The sequence below is a fragment of the Meleagris gallopavo genome, chromosome 2 (genome assembly GCF_905368555.1).
Source record: "Meleagris gallopavo chromosome 2, MGAL_WU_HG_1.1, whole genome shotgun sequence".
Taxonomy (NCBI): Eukaryota; Metazoa; Chordata; class Aves; order Galliformes; family Phasianidae; genus Meleagris; species Meleagris gallopavo.
Genome location: NC_139405.1, coordinates 36,469,382 through 36,490,514, shown reverse-complemented (window position 1 = coordinate 36,490,514; position 21,133 = coordinate 36,469,382). Strand labels below are relative to the sequence as shown.

Sequence of the window (21,133 nt, the reverse complement as noted above, 5' to 3'; positions counted from 1 at the left end):
ATATGGATGTATCAATATTTCTGAGTAATAGAAGTCAAATGTGTTCCACAAAGGATATTAATTATAAACAATCAAGCAATAACAAAATAGAGAATTATCAAACTTGGACACATGCACTTTCAAGCAAACAGACATATTTCATTTTTTCAATCAAAATTATTTTCATTTCCTGTATAGTTATATACTTCTGTTCCTATACATCACAAACACAGGATATCACTTTTTCCAAAACTACGCACATAAATTTTTCATGTGTGTAGTCATACCATTTACATACAACATGAGCAATGGCAGCATTTAGACTATTTTAACATATGTATATTCTGGCACATACTTTCTTACACATCATATTAACAAAGGCTAAAGAGGACAATGTCAGGACAACCTGTGCCAGTGTGCATGTTTGTAAGTACATTTTCTAAATAAATGTTTGTGTGAGGTGGCATGAACTTGCGTGTGCAACAGCAAAGGTTGTATTCTTAGATTTTATAAAAACAAATGAGTTTGCACTTCAATTCTATAGTTTCCAATAAGGCACTTCTTTCAGTCTGTAAGTAAGATCTGAAAAATAAGACTCCTGACAGTATCGACATTGGTTTTAGTGAGATTTTAGTCAGCTGTAAAAATGGATAACTAGCATTATTTTAAATCTTTGTATGCCCAAGCTGTTGGAAGCAGTGCTTTTTATTTATTCTTTACTTTAAAATAGAGAAAAAGATTATTTTCAAAAGGATTAACTTTTTCAGCATATGTGAGATTACATACATGCAATTTGAGTTTGCAGAATTGTCCAATAACTTGTATTCATTTTTGATTTCTTTATGGTACAGCTGAATAAAATGCCCTCCCAAACCTTTAAATATTAAAATTGGGATTTGTTTTATAACTTTTATAAATTCTAGTAGGTGTTCTAGTAGCCAGGAGATAAATTCTCTGTGAACTCATACATGTAATTGTTTTAAATTCTGACTTTTTATTTTCCTTGTAGTTCTGAAAAATGTGAATTGATGAGAGGTCAGGGGAAAAAAAAGGTTTAAAAATATTTTAATTCACTCTGTAATGTTATCCATGCAAATGACTTTGATTCAGTGATATCTTGATATGTAAAAAACAGATATTTGCACCCTTTATGAGCTTGATTTTGCAAGCTGTAGATATATCAACCATTTTCTCTGCAGTTCTCCTACATTTTTTCATCCTTCCATTTTGCTATCTAAAAATAACACTTGGCCATATATTCAAATCATGTATATTCTCAAAGAAAATAAGTTCTGTGGTTTCCAAGTTTATTTCCATATGCATTCCAAATACTTGTCTGAAGTCCTGAAAGGGGGATTTATTGCAGAACCTTTATTTGTTTTAATCACCAATATTATCTTATTATTATCTTTTACTGGCTGCTGTTCTACCTTTTTCGCAGTTGTGATTGTTTTCACTGATGAATATTTTTTTCTTCTCATCTCACTTCAGCGCACAAAGTTAACTGTAGGTGTTGAAATAATTGAAATAGTGTCGTTTTAATACGAGGCTTACTAGTGTTCTGTTGTCCATTGAAGGATCGTGAAAATTTTTTTAAGATTTATACTTTAGGATATTATCTGTCTACCAAAAAATGAACTTAAGGACCTAAGTCAGTGAAGCACATAGGCATTTGTTCTAGTTCATCGTAAGTTTATTGCTTTATTTTGTCAAGGGAAACAAAAGCCCAAGATCCATTTTATGTCAGCAGCAAACAGGTACTAAATCCTGTCTAAACGATTATTGAGAATGCAGATAGCTATAAGTTTCCTGGGTTATTCTAAGATTTTTAAAATCTTATCATCTATTTGAGGAATGATTTTCATTACCGTTCAATTAATTCTCTTTTTAAGTACTTTGTTTTGTGATAAACAGTAACCAAATTCATCTGATCCTAACCTTTGTTTGTAACGCAGCATTCATGCCTAGAATACTCAAACAAAAATGTAAATCATGGATTATTTCTAAAATGTTGCCATGCTCATGCTGCCATATTTATAAATCCAAAGGTTTTTTTTTGTTTGTTTGTTTTTTAAATTAAGACTTTTTGAAACAAACTATCTGTCAAGCACAAGTCATATGTGCTTCAGGTAGATTGGAGGCTATAAATTTTCTCTTTCCTTCTTCCTTAAAATTAAATATGGAGATTTTCTGCAGGGAGCATGCAATATTAGCTGTCAACCTGTGATAATCTGTGCTTCCCATCTGGACTTTCTGCAGGAGAAAAGGTGATGCAGGATGATGAGTTCACCTGTGACCTCTTTCGCTTTCTTCAATTGCTTTGTGAAGGACACAATTCAGGTTTGTGGGCAGCCTTCCAGATAAGCCAAGGTGGCACTAACTTAAAGATAACTAAAGATAAAAGCTCTTCACTGCTGTAAGTTGGGCAGTCTTCATGAAATATTATAGAATGTAGTGAAGCTGCTAGACAGACAGAAAAGAAAAATACTTATATGTGATAAATTGTCAGGCTGTTTTATCTATTTAAGCTTTGTAGAAAAGATACTGGTTTCCAAACTGATGAATTTTCAGTCTTGACCTGACTGGAAAAGATGAACAATATAGGGAAATGCACATTATTTATAATTTCTAGCTAGTGATGGAGGGGAAAAAATAATTGGCATTAACCATTGGACATATTTATGACCCTGCAATCAGGAATTGTATAAATACGAGACTTGATTTCATTGTCGTTGTCATTTTCATCTGCAAAATATATATTAGGTCTCATTCTCTTGAAATTGATGGAATTCTAAGGATGTAAAATTAGTCATAAATATGGCCAAACTAAATTTCTACAGATGAAAAACAAAAATCAAATGCCTGACTTATCTTTTTTATATGATCTCTGCAATAAAATGCTGAAACTCTTAAATACAAGTAGTGGAAAAATAAAAATCCATTCCTTTAAGGTATACTTTCCTTTATCATATTTAATCAGAATTTAATTAGCAATAATTCTGTAAATTTTGCACTTAAATTTAAACTAAAAGCTTTATTTGAAATTTTAGATTTTCAGAATTACCTGAGAACTCAGACTGGTAACAACACAACTGTTAATATTATCATTTCCACTGTGGATTACTTATTGAGAGTTCAGGTAGGTTAACTTCTGTACTAATTAAGTCGATGACTAAGATGACTGGTATTTATGCAACATTTACCATCTCACTTTTTATGTATTTTGATAATAAGGTAGATTGTTCTATGTTAAAACTCAGAATTTTTTAATTTCCTTGGAATTTCCTTGAGTGATAAGTGGTTCTTTGCAACAAAAAGTTCTGTTTACAGCAAGATCAAACTTCATCCTTAAAGCACTGCTCTGCCAAAAAGGACATGGGGGTTCTGAAAATAAGCCAGCAATGTGCCCTGGCAGCCCAGAACACCAACATATCCTGGGCTGCATTGAGCCAGTAAGTCAAGCATGGTGATCCTACCCTTCTACTTTGTGCTGATGAGACATTACTAGGAGTACTGTGTCCAGATGTAGAGTCCTCAGAACAGGAGAGACAGAGCTATTGTAGCATGCCCAGAGGAGGGCCACAAAAATGATCAAGGAGATGGAACGCTTACCCTTTGAGGATGGCTAAGAGAGCTGGGGCTGTTCAGACTGGAGAAGAGAAGGCTCCTGGGAGATCTGAGAGTGAACTTCTCAGTATTTAAAAAGTTTCTAAAAGAAAGAAGGGGATAGACTCTTTAGCAAGGTCTGTTGTGATAGGACAAGGGGAGTGACTTGAAACTAAAAGAGGGGAGATTTAGATTGGATATAAGAAGGTGCTTTTTTTTTTTTTTTTTTTTTTTTTTTTTTTTTTTTTTTTTTTTTACAATAAGGGTGGTGATATGGGAATAGGTTGCCCAGAGAGGTAGTAGAGGATATCCCATCCCTGGAGACACACAAGGTCAGGTTGGATGGGACTCTGGGCAGCCTCATCTAGCTCTAGGTTTCCCTGTTCATTGCAGAGGAGTTGGACTAGATGACCTTTAATAAGGGTTCCTTCCAACTCAAATGATTCCGTGATACAGTGCATGCAGAAGGTAGGTAGGTGCTAACGGCACAGTTCAGTGCATACAATTGTTGACTGACTCCAGTTTCAGCCAACTTTTTCATCTGCATACTGATTATTTTACCACTGGTCTGTTATATGCATGGCACAAAGTGAAACATAAGAATAGTTCATCATTTCCTAATGGATGTGTGTTGGGGTGAGGGAAAGGAGAAAAGCAAAAGGCTAGTTTAAAAATTTTTCAAGCCTCTACTTTGAAGTTTATCCTTAATCTTTAAATATGAAAGCTTACCATTGTTACTGGTAATGGTTAACTGTACATGATACTCAATCAGTTCTGTTTCATTTTATTTATCTAGCTAAATTTTCTCTTAACTATTTATGTATTGTAGCTAAGAATTCCAATCTCTTAAAATAAGTATTCTTTAAGTTACTGCTGTTATCACTGTTGCTATTTATCTTTACTCTCTGTAGAAGTTGTGGGGGTAATACAGTGATTTCTATTCCATTGCTTTCTTTGTTGAAACTTTTATGAGGTTTCCTTTGGGGAAGACAGAAGACAGTAACAGGCATCTTGCATACAAAACTACATTTGTTCCCTCTACTGAATGGGTATCAAGCGCAGAGTGTAAAGAGAGATTCTTTCATGAGCAGCATGCAGCATCACAGTAATATTGTGTCCTCCTGTTCAGAATGTGAGCAGTTTTATTTATAAGAGCAGATGGCAACCAATCTCATTCCTTTTTTTTATCCTTTTTTTAATAGTTTTTTTTCTTTTTGTCAGTTCATTATTGTTCGTTATTCCTATCAATTCCCCTGTGATGAAAATTCTTGAAGTAATACTTGACAAAGTGTGAAGAATCATTTAAAAACATAAGCTAATTACTTTTCAGAACTATAAGCTTAGCAATATTTTTCTGATTTGATCAAGAATTGATTAGAGAAACTTTGATTGTGTAATCTCTTTGTGGTTCTTGCAACTATTTTTAGGAGTCAATTAGTGATTTCTATTGGTATTATTCTGGGAAGGATGTTATTGATGAACAAGGGCAACGAAATTTTTCCAAAGCCATCCAGGTTGCAAAACAAGTTTTCAATACTCTCACGGAGTATATCCAGGTAAAATATTTCATTATAATTTTATGAATTTGTAAGAAAATGAGTAATGCTTTAGATATAATGTAGGCAAAATGAAGTATAGATAGGGATATAAAATAGATGGAATTATGCTTCAAAATGATTTTAGTGCATTTATTCAAATAAGTTTTGCATTACTGGCACTGCTCTTTGGGGACCTTAATAATTCAGACAAATTTACACGTATTAGTAAATAATCATCCTTTGGTTGTTTACAAAGTACAGGTACTGTGGCAGAGAGGCTGGGGACTTGTTGATCCTTGAGGTCCATTTCAGCGCAAGCCATTCTATGATAGTAGGGTTGTTTTTTTAATTAATTATTTCTGAGGCAGCTTTGGTTTCCTTGCAACAAATAAAAAAATGAAGCGTTTCACTGAATAATTAATCTCAAAATGTATTGAAAAAAAATCTTGTACATATTATACTGAAGTGTGGTAATTTTGTGCTGATTAAATACGAGTAGCAGCAACTTACATACATGTGCATACATATGTTTTTTGTATACTTGTTTGGCAAATCACAAGAAATATTGTTAGCTAGTAGATGTTTTATGTGCTATTGTCTGAGGTTTCAAAAGATTTTGGAATCTTGCTTTTTGGAAATTGGAATTTTTTGAATAATATTTCTTAACACTGTGTTTTACAAGTAGATTTGGTGCAAAAACGATCAGGAATCCTAGTCTCTATCTCTTATAACAATTTTGCGTCTGTACTGTACAAGGTTATTTCTAACTAACAAGTACATCAGCTTGAAGACTTGAACTCCTCTAACATTTGTAGTTTAAAGTTGTGAATAGCTAACCTATACTTTTTGTCCTTCTGAATTGTTAATTGGTGCTTGGCTAAAGCAGGGTCAGAATGGCTATTAGCAATTGGCATTGCTTATGGTTCACGGTGTTATGAAATAGGTAATTCTATTTATGCTTCTTTTTTCAAAGTATTTTTTAAAAGACCCCTATTATACCTCTCTCTTTGTTGTTTTTGTTTTTTTTAATTGAGTTTCTTACAGATAAAACCTGCTTTATTTTTTTCTCTTGTTGCAATGTTAAAAACAGGGGCCATGTACGGGGAATCAGCAAAGTCTTGCACACAGCAGGCTATGGGATGCTGTAGTTGGTTTTCTTCACGTATTTGCTCACATGCAGATGAAGCTGTCTCAGGTATCTTTTTTTTTTTTTTTTCATTTTAAAGTTAATGGCTTTTTAGTAAGGATAAACTGTACTTTTGTTACTGTGTTTGAGTAAGTAAGAACAGCAGTCGGTAGTGTAGATAAGAGGAAAAAATAAAAAAGAAGTGAAATAAGAAAAAAAACATTTCAAGGCGTAAACTATGGAATTAAAGTAGATGTGAATAGCAGACTTATAAAATAACTACTGACCATGGTCTGAAAGCTGATTAAATGAAGCTGAAAATGAAGCATATCACCTGAAATCAGAAAAAAAAAGACAGCCAGCTCCAGTGTTTCCTATCAAAGTTCTGCCTCCTTGTTTTCTTTGATTTTGCACAAACCTTTCATGCAGGAACTGTCTTCCCCATTTAGGTGCCTAGATCAAAGCAGACATCAAAGTCTTCTGTATTCTCAGTAGAGAAAAATTGTAATTAATCTTTAGAATGAGTAAATTGCTTCTGGATGTGAGTACTCATTTCATGAACTACGGAGTATAGAAGACTAGCACAGGCAGCTCTGAAGAGGACTACAGTTGGAGAAGAAGAGCCTTATGCTTAAACTCTGTGTTTTTCAGCTTCTTAATTTTTAAAAAGAATTCAGTTCACCTGATATTATACATTTTTGTTCAAGTGTAGTAATTCTCAGTTTTTTAAATAATTTTATGTTTTCTGAGAATAGTGTAATAATTATGAAAAAGTTTCAGATGTTAAACAATAAAGCTCTGAATGCTATGATGATTTCCTTATTTATTTATTTATAATGTAGATCAAGTGTTCATGTTAAGTATTCTTTGAATATGTTGTATAGTTGAGAATAATCTGGTTTAAATAAGTTTCCTCCTTAGCCTTTGGATTTTACAACTTGAAAAAAAAAACAACCACCTGACCTAAGTCAGTTACTTACTTACTGCTACAGATCTCGATTCTTATGGTTAAATAGATGACACCTTCCTGTAGATGGCATAATATTGAAAGGTGTTTTTCAAAGTGATGCATTGAATTTCTGCCTAAGTCTATTTCCAAATATTTGTATATACTATCATGATTTTGGAATATCTTTATTATATTCAGAATAGAAAAAAAAGTCAATGGTTGGGTAGGCCACAGTGGTGTGACTTTGTGCCTTCTTCCTGAACCACTAAAGCAGTATGGAAAGTGATGTATAAGTAGTAACAGACAGCCAAACAGGTTAAGCTAATTGTTGATTAAGAAACCTGATTTGATTATTAGCAAGATCTGGTTTCATAGCAATGACGAGTGTATGGTTTGAGCTGTGCCAGCATGAATTCATACTGTCTTTTAGCTAATACATCTAGAAAATGATGATACTCACCCTACCTCACCAGTCAAACCCAAGAACCTTTGCTCAATATGATTAATTGCTGTATGCAGTTACTCATGCTGTTCTGCACTGTGACAGAAACAGCTAGCTCCAAATGTATGATAAGTAAAGACAATGTCTTTCTCTTGTATGGAGCTCAAACTCTTAGCCTTTGAGAGCTTGTTTAGTTCCTTTTATAATCATGTTGCACTTTGAGCTCTATGTGCTGCTGCCATGCTTGTTTTTGCAAGGCTTCTAGGTTGTGAACTTGATTGTATCAACAGTAATGCTATTTTAGATGTCATTAATCATTACAGATGCATCACATATGGGCTTGACATACATAGTTATTGCTATATTGCTCTATTACAAGTCTCAATACTAATAACTTAATTTTTAAGTCTTATCTTCACAGGGTGATATTTGCATAAACATATATGAATGTTGGGGAAGTCAATAGACATTTTATTTATACGTTTGTGTTTATTATTTAGGATTCCAGTCAAATTGAATTACTGAAAGAATTAATGGATCTTCAGAAGGATATGGTTGTCATGTTGCTGTCTATGCTGGAAGGTAGGTAAAATTTAATGTTTTTGTTTTCTTTTACAGTTATTTTGTTAATGTTTAGGTTTTTAATTTTCATGTAATAGCTGTCAGAGTAGTTAGGTCTTTAATTGCATGAAAGATTTCTATAGTGTATTTGATATCATTTATATTGCTTCTGCCTGTCATAATTGTTTAAATACCAGCTATAGCAGAAGTTATACTTTGTTTCTGTGAATTTGGCTTATCTTTTGGCTTTAAGTGAGAAATTTCACTGTTGGAGTTGGAATCCTAAATTCTATGAATTGAACAAATTATTTATCGTTTTATTAACAGCTTTAATAGGTTACTATTATTTTTATAGCCATCTTGGCCATAAATAAGAGGCTTCAGTTCTCCTAGAGACTTAGTTCAAAGTCCTTTGAAACTAGTAATTGAAAATTGTCATTCCACAAAGAATGTGATTGTTGTCAAGAAATACATTTATGGTAGTTCCTATCTAGAGGCTGTCAATAGTATTCTGCTTAGAAAGCCACAGACATAGACAATTGAAAGATAGTTTCTCTTTTTTTCTTCTTTCTTGTACATTTATTGTCTTGAAAGAAGTAAGAGGGCAGCAAGTGCAGCCTAAATTGCAGTAAATGGGTTGCTACTGTTTGCTCACATGAAGTCAACCCAGAAGCAAAGTAAATTCTTAGTTTATGTACACAGCACTCTGTGAGGGACTTACTGAACTAGTCATCCTAACTAATGTGATGCTAATTCTGTCTTGCACCACAATAAAATGTGTAGTATTAGTATTGAAAATCTGCCCATGTTTAGTACTTTATTAAGTGTAACAAATGTGCCTCTCTACAGCTTTGTTCTTTATTTCTCTGTTGGCAAATATTCAGTTACATTTTTTCCCAAGTCTTAGGGTAGTGGTATTAGTAAAAGATTTCTGATTTTACAGCTGGTTTCCTAATAAGAGTGTGTTAGCCAGTGGCTTATCAGTCTTCCACTCTGACAAAATGTTTGCTGCTATCAATATCCCTTTCTTCGTGTTATTACATCTAGGTAACGTTGTGAATGGAACTATTGGCAAGCAAATGGTTGATATGCTTGTGGAATCGTCCAACAATGTGGAGATGATTCTGAAGTTTTTTGATATGTTCTTAAAACTGAAGGATTTGACTTCTTCTGATGCATTCAAAGAGTATGATCCCGATGGCAAAGGCATAATTTCAAAAAGAGATTTTCACAAGGCAATGGAAAGCCATAAGCATTACACTCAGTCTGAAACTGAATTTCTACTATCATGTGCTGAAACAGATGAGAATGAGACTCTGGACTATGAGGAATTTGTGAAACGATTCCATGAGCCTGCCAAAGACATTGGTTTCAATGTTGCTGTTCTCCTGACCAACCTCTCCGAACACATGCCCCATGATACTCGCTTGCAAACTTTTCTTGAATTGTCAGAAAGTGTGCTGAACTACTTTCAGCCTTTCCTTGGACGTATAGAAATCATGGGCAGTGCAAAGCGCATTGAACGAGTGTATTTTGAAATAAGTGAATCAAGTCGGACTCAGTGGGAAAAACCTCAGGTAAAGGAGTCAAAGAGACAGTTTATATTTGATGTTGTAAATGAAGGTGGGGAGAAAGAAAAGATGGAGCTTTTTGTTAATTTCTGTGAAGACACCATCTTTGAAATGCAACTGGCTGCCCAAATCTCTGAGTCAGATCTGAATGAAAGGTCAGCAAATAAAGAGGACAGTGAGAAAGATAAGCCTGAGGAACAGGATCCTGGAATGGGTTTCTTCTCACTTGTAACTATGAAGTCAGCATTAATAGCGCTGAAGTATAATTTAATGACTCTTATGAAAATGCTCAGCGTGAAGAGCTTAAAGAAACAGATGAAAAAAGTGAAGAAAATGACCATGAAGGACATGGTTATGGCTTTATTTTCTTCCTACTGGAGCATTTTAATGGGCTTACTGCATTTTGCCTGTAGTGTCTTCCGGGGCTTCTTTCGCATCATTTGCAGTTTGCTGCTTGGAGGAAGCCTAGTAGAAGGAGCAAAGAAAATCAAGGTGGCTGAGCTATTAGCCAATATGCCAGATCCCACTCAGGATGAGGTGCGTGGCGAAGGAGAAGAGGGGGAGAGGAAGCCAGCAGAAACTGCACTGCCTGCTGAAGACTTGACTGATTTGAGAACTTTATCAGAGGAGAGTGATCTACTCTCAGATATATTTGGTTTGGATTTGAAACGAGAAGGTGGACAGTATAAATTGATCCCTCACAACCCAAATGCTGGTTTGAGTGATTTACTGAGCACTCCTTCCGTAGCGCCAATGCCTGAGGCACAGGAAAATGTCCAGGTAACCATACCTTTTATTTGTGCTGTATTTTTCTCTTCTTCATACATGAAGCGTAGTCTTGAAACAAAACTTGTATCTATTTTTGCATGGCTTTTGTTGCACTTCCTAGGGAATCACGTATAATCACTAAAGTTTGCCTTCTCTGACATCACAAACTGGAATACTTACAGCCTTCTCTAAGTAACTGGTAATTTGGTTTGCTTATAATTCAGGGCTAAAATGAAGGATTTTTTTTTTTTTTTCCTCAGAGCTTCAACTGTTAAAAAAGTTAGAATTTTGTACTCTGTTTTTTTCAACTAACTCTGTTCTATATAATAGTGTTTAGATACATTTAAAAAAAATATGTTACCATCTCTAGGAACAGATGAAAGAAGATGAAAAGGAAGAGAAGGAAGAAACAAAATCTGAACCTGAAAAAGCAGAGTATGTATAACTCTAACCAATGATCTTGCAAATGCACTTGTTTCACTGAAAAAATCAACTTGATTTATACTTACTCCATTGCCTATAATTTTGTTTCCATTCACATACCACAGTTTTTTTTTAATCCATCTTCATCATCAAGACATATTTGCAAGCGAAGTCCATGTAAATAATTTCACTCAGATTTATAAATATCGGTTTCAATGAAAAGAGTACACTTCTAAAAAATATCTTGAATCTGATAAATCATTTTATACAGTTTATACTGTTTTAATTGGGCTTAATTTCATCTGTTCAGTTAAGGCTTTCTTGGCAAGTATGAAAATAAGAAGAAAATTTCTTGGAAAAATTGTAAGAGCATTTGTGTTCCAGAGTGGTTATGTCAGTGGTAGAGACTGAATCTGTTTTGCTCATCCCATTTGCTGTGGCATACTTTGAGCTATTTGGATTTTACAAAAGCTTATTATTCCATTATGGTTTTAAATATGGTTTTCAGTTTGAATTACTGAATACTTGCACATTTTTATAGGGATCATTAGCATGTGATAAATAATAATTTGAGGCTTTTTAAGACATGATAAAATCTAATGTTAATGAGATTACTGAGAATAAAAAAGCAAAACATAGTACTTAGCTTTAACCAGTAAAAACATGGCACTCCATCCCTCTTTTTTATGGTTCTTGCTAAGCGTTTGGTTCCTGTTGCTGATATATCACTATCAAAATTCTGAGTGCACCCCTTACTCTCAAGCTATCTCCATATTGCCCTACTGGAATGATGAACTCTTGCCTGTAATTAATACTCTTTCTTGTAATCAGTACAGCAAATTTCTATAAATGTGTACTGGCTGCATTAAAGGTGACTCTTTCAGACTTTTGAAGTTCACTGTTGATTGCACTGTTTGGCTATGTGAGTTGCAATGATACCTGTATTCTTTGTAAGGAGTGCAAGTGTCCGATGCTGTTAGCTGCCCTGAAGCCACTCCTAGCATAAGATAAACTTTCAAGTGAAAGTTGCTGAAAATATCCTACTATGAAGCAGCTTAGGACATCAGTTATTCTGTTTGTAGATAGTCAGATTAATAATGTAACATATAAGTTGTCTCTCACTCTGATTTGGCCTCAAATGGTCTTCTGTGATCCTTTCATCTATCATGATGTCAAGTCTCATTAGCTTCCAAAATAATTCTGAGTTCCTAAGATGTGCTTCAAGAAGGCAGCCTACTGGCTATGATTTTTTGTAAGCATCACAGTGATAATTTCAGATTGAAATGCTGTCAAGCTTTCGTATTCCTCTCTCCTCCTGGAGGGAGTATTTATGTCATCCTCAGCTGGACAGAAAAGCAGAAGTTAAAACATGAAGCTTGATTTGTAAATACAAGAAAAAACAGTAGTCTTCAGTTTGTGTGAAAATCAGATTGTTCATGTGCATGAGGTTGGATAGGAGTGCTCAGACATACAGACAGTTGGACAGACATTTGCCAGCACAAGTATGAACTGCACAACTATGAAACAGAGTTTCAGGTAGTAAGTTTGGAAGATTCTTAGTTACCTGCCTCTACCAGTTAGCAATTCTCACTTCTCTAAGGTGACAAACCAGTAAATTCAGTTATCTGTAGATTTAACCAGAATGTCACAATTGCTAATGCTTTATGTTGAAAATGGATCTTATTATTTGTATGCACTGCATGAATCATGACTACTTGAGCCAAATGAAAAGATGCAGTATCTTCTCATAGGGTGTGGTTTAGTTATTTTTATGTCAATTTTATTAAATTGTCATCTTACTTTGGTTTCAATCGTATCCTAAGAGGCGAGAATGGAGAAAAAGAAGAGAAAGCAAAGGAAGACAAAGCAAAACAGAAATTAAGACAGCTTCATACTCACAGATATGGAGAACCAGAAATTCAGGAATCAGCTTTCTGGAAGAAAATCATTGCATATCAACAGAAGCTTCTTGTAAGTTGTTTTCTATCCTGTGGCTTACATATTATGAGAGAGATATACCACAAAATTATTCCACCAAACTGAAAAAGACGAATATACATCTGATAAGTCTCATTCATTCTTCTACCCCCAGTCATCCATAAATTGGATATAAAGGCAAAGATAAGTGGACTGATAAGCGAAAAACAAAACAAAATTACAAACACAACAACAACAACAAAGCAGTTGCTCACTCACTTTCCCCAGATAAGGCCAGGGAGAGAGTTGGATAGGTAAAATAACGAGAGCTCAGGGTCTGAGATAAAGACAGTTTACTAGCAAAGCAAAAGCATCACATGCAAGCAAATCAAAGTAAAACAAGGAATTCATTTCCTGCCTTCCATGGGCCGCTTGGTATTCAGCCACTCCCAGGAAAGCTGGGCAAATGGTGTTTAATGACTGCTTGGGAAGACAAACACCATCAATCTACATATCTCTTGCTTGCTTCCTCCCTCTTTCCCCTAGCATTTATTGCTGGGTGTGTGGCCTATCTATCACTTACACCAGATTTGGTCAGCCATCCCAGCTGTGTCCCATCTCAGCTCCTTGTGCACACCCAGCTCCTTGTTGGCAGGGCAGTATGAGAAATAGAAAAGTCCTTGGATCTGGGCAAGCACTGCTCAACAGCTAAAAACATCAGTGTTTCGTCAGCACTATTTGAATCAAAAATCCTGAATACAGAATCTTAAGAGTCTCTATGATCCCAGACAGAATCATAAAAAAAAAAAAATAGCCATTTCGCAGGTTGTAAAAATCAAGTAGAAGAATATTAATGTACTGGCAATATACAAAGACCTATATAAAAAAAATGTTACAACTGGTAAAGATAACATCTCAGAAAGATAGAAACAATATAATGTTGCCTTCTTTTAAATGTGCTTGCTTATGTAAAGACTTCTTAGTGTGATAGTTAATTATATGATGAGAGGTAAGGGGTAAAAGTTATGTGGGTGAAGGAAACGCATTTGCAAAATTGGGAATAAATTTTCTTCAAATTTTTCTGGCTTTCTGATAGCACAATTTTGCAATTTGTAATTTTTGATTTTTTTAAACAGTTAATTCATTTTTTAAACTGTTGTTTCCTAGATAAATGGAAAGATATAGATAGAAACTTCTTTGAAGGTGATTCATAAGGAAGTTGTATGTTGTGAAACTTCTTTAAAATGAAGTATCCCAACTGACAAGATGAAATGACTATAAATTTAGATATTGTTTTGAAACTTAAATATTCAGTCCACCATAGAACATAGGTTTAAGCAAGAATTTCCTCACTGGAATAAAATTTCACTCAAGGTTTTCTGTGATTCAACTTTCATTTTTGATGTTCTTAAAATCAGAAGGGATAGAAATATATGAAAAGTTTATTTAATGCATAATTTTCCAGTCTTCTGACATTGAAGGCACTAAAGAAAACTAGCACGGCTGATATCCTACATACCATATAGTCTGACTGAAATCATGGGAAATTCTGAAGCAGAGTGTGAAAAAATGATTTCTTTTTCAGATTGGGATTGAGCATTCATTACACTTCTGATAATTTATTAGTTGTGTAGCTTACTTTCTCTAAAACAATACTTAATAATGAATTTCAGGATTGTGGTATCATTATGAGGCAGGGTGTATTTAAGCTTAATTTTTTATTTCAGAACTATTTCGCTCGAAACTTTTATAACATGAGGATGTTGGCATTGTTTGTTGCCTTTGCCATCAACTTCATCCTGCTTTTCTATAAGGTATGTTCATCATACTGTTGCTTTTAAAGTTAGATTCCGAAAAGTATTCAGGTTTTGTAGACTGTGCTCTGTGTAAAAAAAAAACCTGCCAATCTAATAGAGTTAATACCTTTTTCAGACTGATACTTCAGAGATCTAACAGTGATAGCTTGATGTGTTTGCATGAAATACACAAATAGCTATTTCCTGAGTTCTGTGCTGTGACAAATGCAGCAGAGTGAAAGTATCTGTGCCTCAGATGCTCCATTTCATACTACAGTGATTCAGCCAACTCCAGTTTTCACTGACAATTTAGGCTAATACACCTCAGCTGAGATGTCTTGTGTCCTTATGCTCCCCGAGAGTGTGTGCACAGCTGTGTAGAATATCATGGATCATCTTTGTCAAGGTCTGTAGTAAATATAATACAACTCAAGATTTTTCAGTTCAGTTCATGCTCGTAAAGATTGCATGCAGCAACGTCAGGAGTTCATGGGGTTTCTTCCAGAAGGACTATGCCCTTTCTTGGATTCAAAGTGGTAAATTCAGCATGGCCCACACTTGCAACAGAAAGAGAGTAAAAAAAAATCAACACTGACATAGGTTAGTGTAACAAGATGAAGTGGTCTCTGTGAAATATTCCCTGTGGACTTGGTTCTGAGGGGGAAAAAAAAAGACTTCCTCACAATTCTGTTGCCCTTGATGAGATTGTTTTCAGTTGTACTATTTAGCTTGTAGCAGTATAAAACATATAAAACATCTGTCAAAGGAATACACCTCTAATATTAAGATTTAAGTGATTTAAACAGGTCTCCACCTCTGCTGTGACAGAAGAAAAGGAAATTCCTGTAGTGTCTACTGGAGAAAATATGAAGTTGGACAACTTAGAGAGTGACAGCCAGAGGGTCATTGCAGTACACTATGTCCTGGAAGAAAGCAGTGGCTACATGGAACCCACACTACGGATTTTGGCCATCTTACATACAGTCATATCCTTCTTCTGCATCATTGGGTATTACTGTTTGAAAGTAAGAAAAACACATCACTGTTTTTTCTTCTAGCTGCCAAATTTTTGTCCATTGAGTGGCATAAAGTAAGCAAGTTGGGAAATCATATAAATACTATTCTGCTTATGTAATCTGTAACAAAAACTGAGTTAGGTGAATTGAGAATTCAGAAGGTTCCAGGCCAGAGCCTGATTTGCTGGTCTGGCATTGGATCATAGGTTCACTGTTTTCACAGTTACCACATCAGGCAGACAATTATAGCAAAAAATTCTTGTGACTGTCAAGCAATGTTTGATTTGCCACTACAAATTAAGTTTCTCTGCAAGATCAATAAATTCTAAAAACATTTTTGTGTTTCACTGGTTGGCATGAACAGTGAAGGCTCAGATTTCTGGGTATGGAGATGTCCTTTTCTACTTCATAGCTTTTTATCCTCTTGAACTCTTAATGATACTTTCCCACAGTATTCTTTACAACTACATTTATTACCTGACTAGAAGTGATAGACATTCTTTATAGTAAATAATGATAATAATTGCATTTTTTCCAAATCTAAAAATGAGGAAAGGGCCAAATGTGGTTTCAATATCTGTCTTTGGAGATGCATTGATTTCGGTATTAAAAATATTTTTAGCTGCAGTTCTATATACATTTTTTTCTGGAGAGTGTTCCACATGAAATCCACTACATTTTTCTCAATTAGTTCTATGAAAATAAGATTAGTACTATTGTTACTGTGTGTAATAAATCATCTTAATTTAGTCTTCTTTTCATTGTTATTTTTTCAATATACCCATGAAAAGTCTTGATAGTCATACTGACACCATTGCAATGGTGATGCATTTTGAAGACATGTGAAGTAATTACAGTGGTATTTATTTTCAAAATAAAAACCTAATGAAGCAATCCACTGTGCACGTTAACACAACAAAGCATCCATTTCCATTGGAAACATCCTTCTAAGTAAAAAACACTCTACTGGGACTGCTAGTTATGTCTCCCTTCTCAGAATGTACTTTCGATCGTCATCCAGAGTACGAAAATGAGTTGTAAGAAAAGTTTGATCTTTGCCGTTCAGGTGTTTTTGCGGGCAAAGAAGCACAGATAACAAATGAAATATACAGAATGTGAACAATGTTTAAGGATTTTACTTCTAATTGCTCACAGTCTGTTCTCCATGCTCTTCTCCAGGTGAAACTTCAAGAATTCTTTAACAAATGAAAGGCAATGTCTAACACCTCTGGGTTCCAAAATGCAATCCAAAAGTGTGATCCCAAATGAATATTTTAGAACTAGAATTTCTAAGGATTTTAGGATATTTATTTTTTTATATTTATTTTAGCTCTCTTTTATATGACTAGTTCTAATAGATCCTTGGAACTGTGCAACTATTTTTATTGGAAGTACCTTCAGATTTTTTTTGTCATATTATTGCAGCTGTGCAATGCACTCTTAATTCTGTGATTCTGAATTAACTGATCCATGTGCATCTATAGCTTCAGAGTGTTCTGGCAATTGTCAATTGTCAATTCTTTGAATTTTTTGAACTATTACTTTATACATATTCAGTTTTCATATTTAATTTTTCTAAAGAAACAGCCTTTCTTCTGAGTTTCCAGATATCTCAGTGCGTTTCTAACTAATTTCTGATATGTTTTTTCAACTGCAGGTCCCACTAGTAATTTTTAAGAGAGAAAAGGAAGTAGCAAGGAAGTTGGAATTTGATGGACTGTATATCACTGAACAGCCCTCAGAAGATGATATCAAAGGGCAATGGGATAGACTTGTAATCAACACACAGTGAGTTTTTGCTTAGTCTATCTGTATAGTTTTGTAAGGAATATTCTTTCTTCTTATTATTTAATGTTGAGCTGCATCAAGAGAGGAGTGACCAGTGTGACAAAATAGGTAATTGTCTCCCTCTATTTTTCACTATCTTGGAGCAGCTTACATATTAAAGAGAAAAAAAAACAAGTAATTTCTTTTGACAAGCACAGTGATGATTGTTTATTGCTGTCAGTTCGAATGAGCTATGGCTTGGATAATTTTATTGGCTCTTGAATACTCCTTTGAGAACATATTTAAAAGTCTGACTCTTTGCCTGTTGGAATTAGATGACTTAAATGCTTTGGAACCTTGTCTGGTCACCATCAGCTCAGTTGCCCTTTTGCAGACATGGTAGTGTGATAGGCTCCATGCTATTTAGTATCTGAATTGTCAGCTGATGATAACAACAACACAGTCTGTTAGAAACAAATCAGTATATAATTTCTATATCATAGTAATTATTCTATCTCTTCACAACCATCTAAAATGTGCTCTTTTTTCATCTGCATTTTTCAGGTCTTTTCCAAACAACTACTGGGACAAATTTGTGAAAAGAAAGGTAAGATTTATTTTCAGAAATATATGTGAAATTGAAGCTTTAATGCATGATGTTGGTTTTTTTTTCATTTTTGAAAGAAGTGTAGTCCACATTTCTTCAAATAAAATTTTGATTCAGTATATATATTTCCATATATTTCATTTAAATTATACACACAATTCCTTACCTTATATTAACAGCTTATGGGTGGCTTCTTTTTGTGATTTAGATAGTTATTCTTACAATATGTTCCATACATGTGACTTGTACTATAAACCAGAAATCTCAAATACATTCATGAAAATCTGTAGAGATGTGTACACTTGTTACAGCATTCATAAATAGTTTTGTCTCTGTGAATCTAGTTGCCGCACTCACATCCTTGTATGCACATACAAGCACACAGTATAGAGAGTTCCTTAATCACTAAAAAGTAAGTAATTTTATAAGAAGATAATATAGATTGAGATGATTAGGCACAGGGCATAGCATAACAGCGGCACTGACCAGCAAATGATAGATACCATACTGGTCTGTTTATTCCCTTAGTCCTTTGTTTCCTCACACTTGTTCCTCTTCAAATCACATAAATCCATTCTGTTTCCTACTTTTGATTCCCCTCCATAAAAGGCAATAAGTCTCATGCAATCTCCAAATGCTCTTCCCCTCTGTCCCACATCCCCAGGCAACTTATTACTCTAAAAGTTGATCTGAAAATCTTCCCATGACTCAACTTGGCAAGTTTTGTGCCTGGATATTGGGAGTTAGTCTTTTCTGGAACAGCTCTGGAAGGAACCAGGCAGAAAGTCAATTTCTTGAAAGTCAATAATTTGAGTTCCTGCCTGCTACTGTTCTCTGTTCTCCTCTGGCTTGTGGAGATTGGCCTTTGATGGGCTGATGACTCTGACAACTCCTATTACGGTTCTGGGAGTAAGAGCAAGGTATTATTTGAACTCTCTCCACAGCATTGTCTCTCTGTGCTCCTTGGTAGACATGCGTAAGAGCTTTTGTCACATTGTTGTCTTATCAAAAAATAATTCCTCTGTAACCAGAGGCTTTTGAAGATTTTTTTTTTTTTTCATATGAGCAGTGTGTCAAATGTTTTCTCAGTGTTTTTTCACGATATCATACTGTAAAAAACAATCTTCTTATTGTATTTGGCCATGTTTGAAAAAGTGGATATATATGTTGTTGGATCAGATTTACCCCTCTTTCAGATTGTTTTAATGCCAAACTTAAATCACTTAGGGAACATGTTTTCTGCAATACTAGCAGAAATTTTGCTAGTAGAATTTTTAGGTCTTTCTGTCTAAAAAATATATTTGAGCTGTGTATTTGCTTTGCTGTTTAAAGTATTTTCGGTATCCATGGAGTTGTTAGTGACATTTTCATCTGTTTATCTAAATAAAGAAGAGATGCACACAAATTCCCCATGCTAGTGAATGATCCATAGTCATAAAGCATTGCTTTCAGGCATATGACAAAGAAGGCTAGTGTCTAAAAATTTCAAAAATTAATTCAACAAATTCTTTAAGTATTACTTAATAGAAAGCTGGTAAAATATCTCTCACCTTTGGAGTCACTCAGTTATGGTCTTTTTATCCATAATTTTATACTTCTTTAAGTGCTGTTTTAAAAATGAGAAGAAATTGATGATGTTTAGTGAGGAGCTGTGTTTTTAAGTGAGAATGAGAAGCATAAGTTCTTTTCCAGAAATATTTCCCATGAAACACATCAAATTTTGTAAGAAATAGATGAATAGTTTGAGTTCACTCAATAACATTTTAGCTGTTTTTACCACAATGATGAATTTGCTTAAAAACATTTAACTCTGTTAGAGATCTTGTGATTCTTACATACTTTATCTATATTATATTATTTATTGTATTATTAACTATAATCAAATCATAAAATTATGCAGTGATGTGTCTCGCTCCGATTTATAGGAGGGAGATGAGATTCTTTTAATATTATATACCCGGCGTGAGATTAAGAAACAACGGTTCAAATGTTGGTCCGACCAGTTTATTATAATCCTAATCAGGGAGACGGGGAAGGGAAGGAGGGTGATAGAAAAGAGAGGAAAGAAGCAAGAATTGCGTAAAGCGGGGATAGTCACCACCAGAATCCAGCAGCGGTCCCGTTGCACGATGTTTCGATGGTCCGAGGTAGAAGCAGCGGGGGGGGGGGGGAGAGAGAAACAGCGTGGCCGGCCTTGGGCAGCAAGCAGGTGGCAGAAGGAAGTCGCGGAGCCGATCCAGGAGGAAGCAGCAGGACTCAGGTAGCAGGCCCAGGGGAATCCGCCAGCACGCAGGAATTCCGTGGTGAGGGATCTGATGGCAGGCACCTACCCTCATGGTTTTCGGTTCCTCCTTTTATCCTCCTTCCTACGTGACATCCCTGGGCGCTTGAGCAAGAGTCATGTGAGATGGCCATCATCCTGAGATAAGGCCACACAAAAGACCGCTTTACAGCTATTTAGCTGCAGCTTATCTCTTTCTCCTTGCCCCTGGCCTTGCCCATCAAAGTTCTCCAGACAAAGGATTTCACAACCTTTGCCAAGGACTTGCCTGGACTCGGACAAGTCTATCTGTGTCCCCAGCAAGCTTTGAGACACTGATGTTAAGAGAATAATATCTTACATGGTGCTAGTTAGTAAGTGAGGACGTTTATCATAACTTTTTCATTGTGAAGTACTTCCCTTTAAAGAAAAATCTGAAAGTGTCCATCAACATATTTAAGTTCTTTAAAGAAAATTTAAATGATAAATATTTATTCTTTAGTTTGTTTCTTAAAATAATAATTAGTAAGGGTCAAATACTTCCCTTAAGAAATCTTTAATCAGAACTTTTCATGTAGATACAATAGTCAAAACATCTCTTGCCTATGTGAGCTAAACATACTTTTTCGTGGGGTTTTTATGCAGGTGGCAATATTAATTTAGTTACTCTGTTTCTGCTGAGTTGTTTTCCTCTCCCTATTTTCACTGAATGAGTAGAAACATCTCATTTTTGACAACCTCTTTTCTCTATCAAGTAATTGATATTAAGCAGGAAAAAATAAGGAAACAATATAATAGACATATAGA

General features: G+C 34.8%; 1 protein-coding gene across 1 annotated transcript in view; it reads left to right on the top strand.

The window, feature by feature from the left end:
* The window catches only part of RYR2 (ryanodine receptor 2), a 352,078-nt gene that overhangs the window by 319,475 nt on the left and 11,470 nt on the right, over positions 1 to 21,133 (top strand). The window contains 12 exon segments of the mRNA XM_085219664.1: positions 2,239 to 2,319; positions 3,030 to 3,118; positions 5,013 to 5,141; positions 6,214 to 6,318; positions 8,141 to 8,222; positions 9,249 to 10,552; positions 10,911 to 10,975; positions 12,787 to 12,934; positions 14,608 to 14,694; positions 15,483 to 15,701; positions 17,350 to 17,480; positions 18,024 to 18,066. Of these exon segments, the coding sequence (XP_085075790.1) occupies positions 2,239 to 2,319; positions 3,030 to 3,118; positions 5,013 to 5,141; positions 6,214 to 6,318; positions 8,141 to 8,222; positions 9,249 to 10,552; positions 10,911 to 10,975; positions 12,787 to 12,934; positions 14,608 to 14,694; positions 15,483 to 15,701; positions 17,350 to 17,480; positions 18,024 to 18,066 (2,483 nt within the window).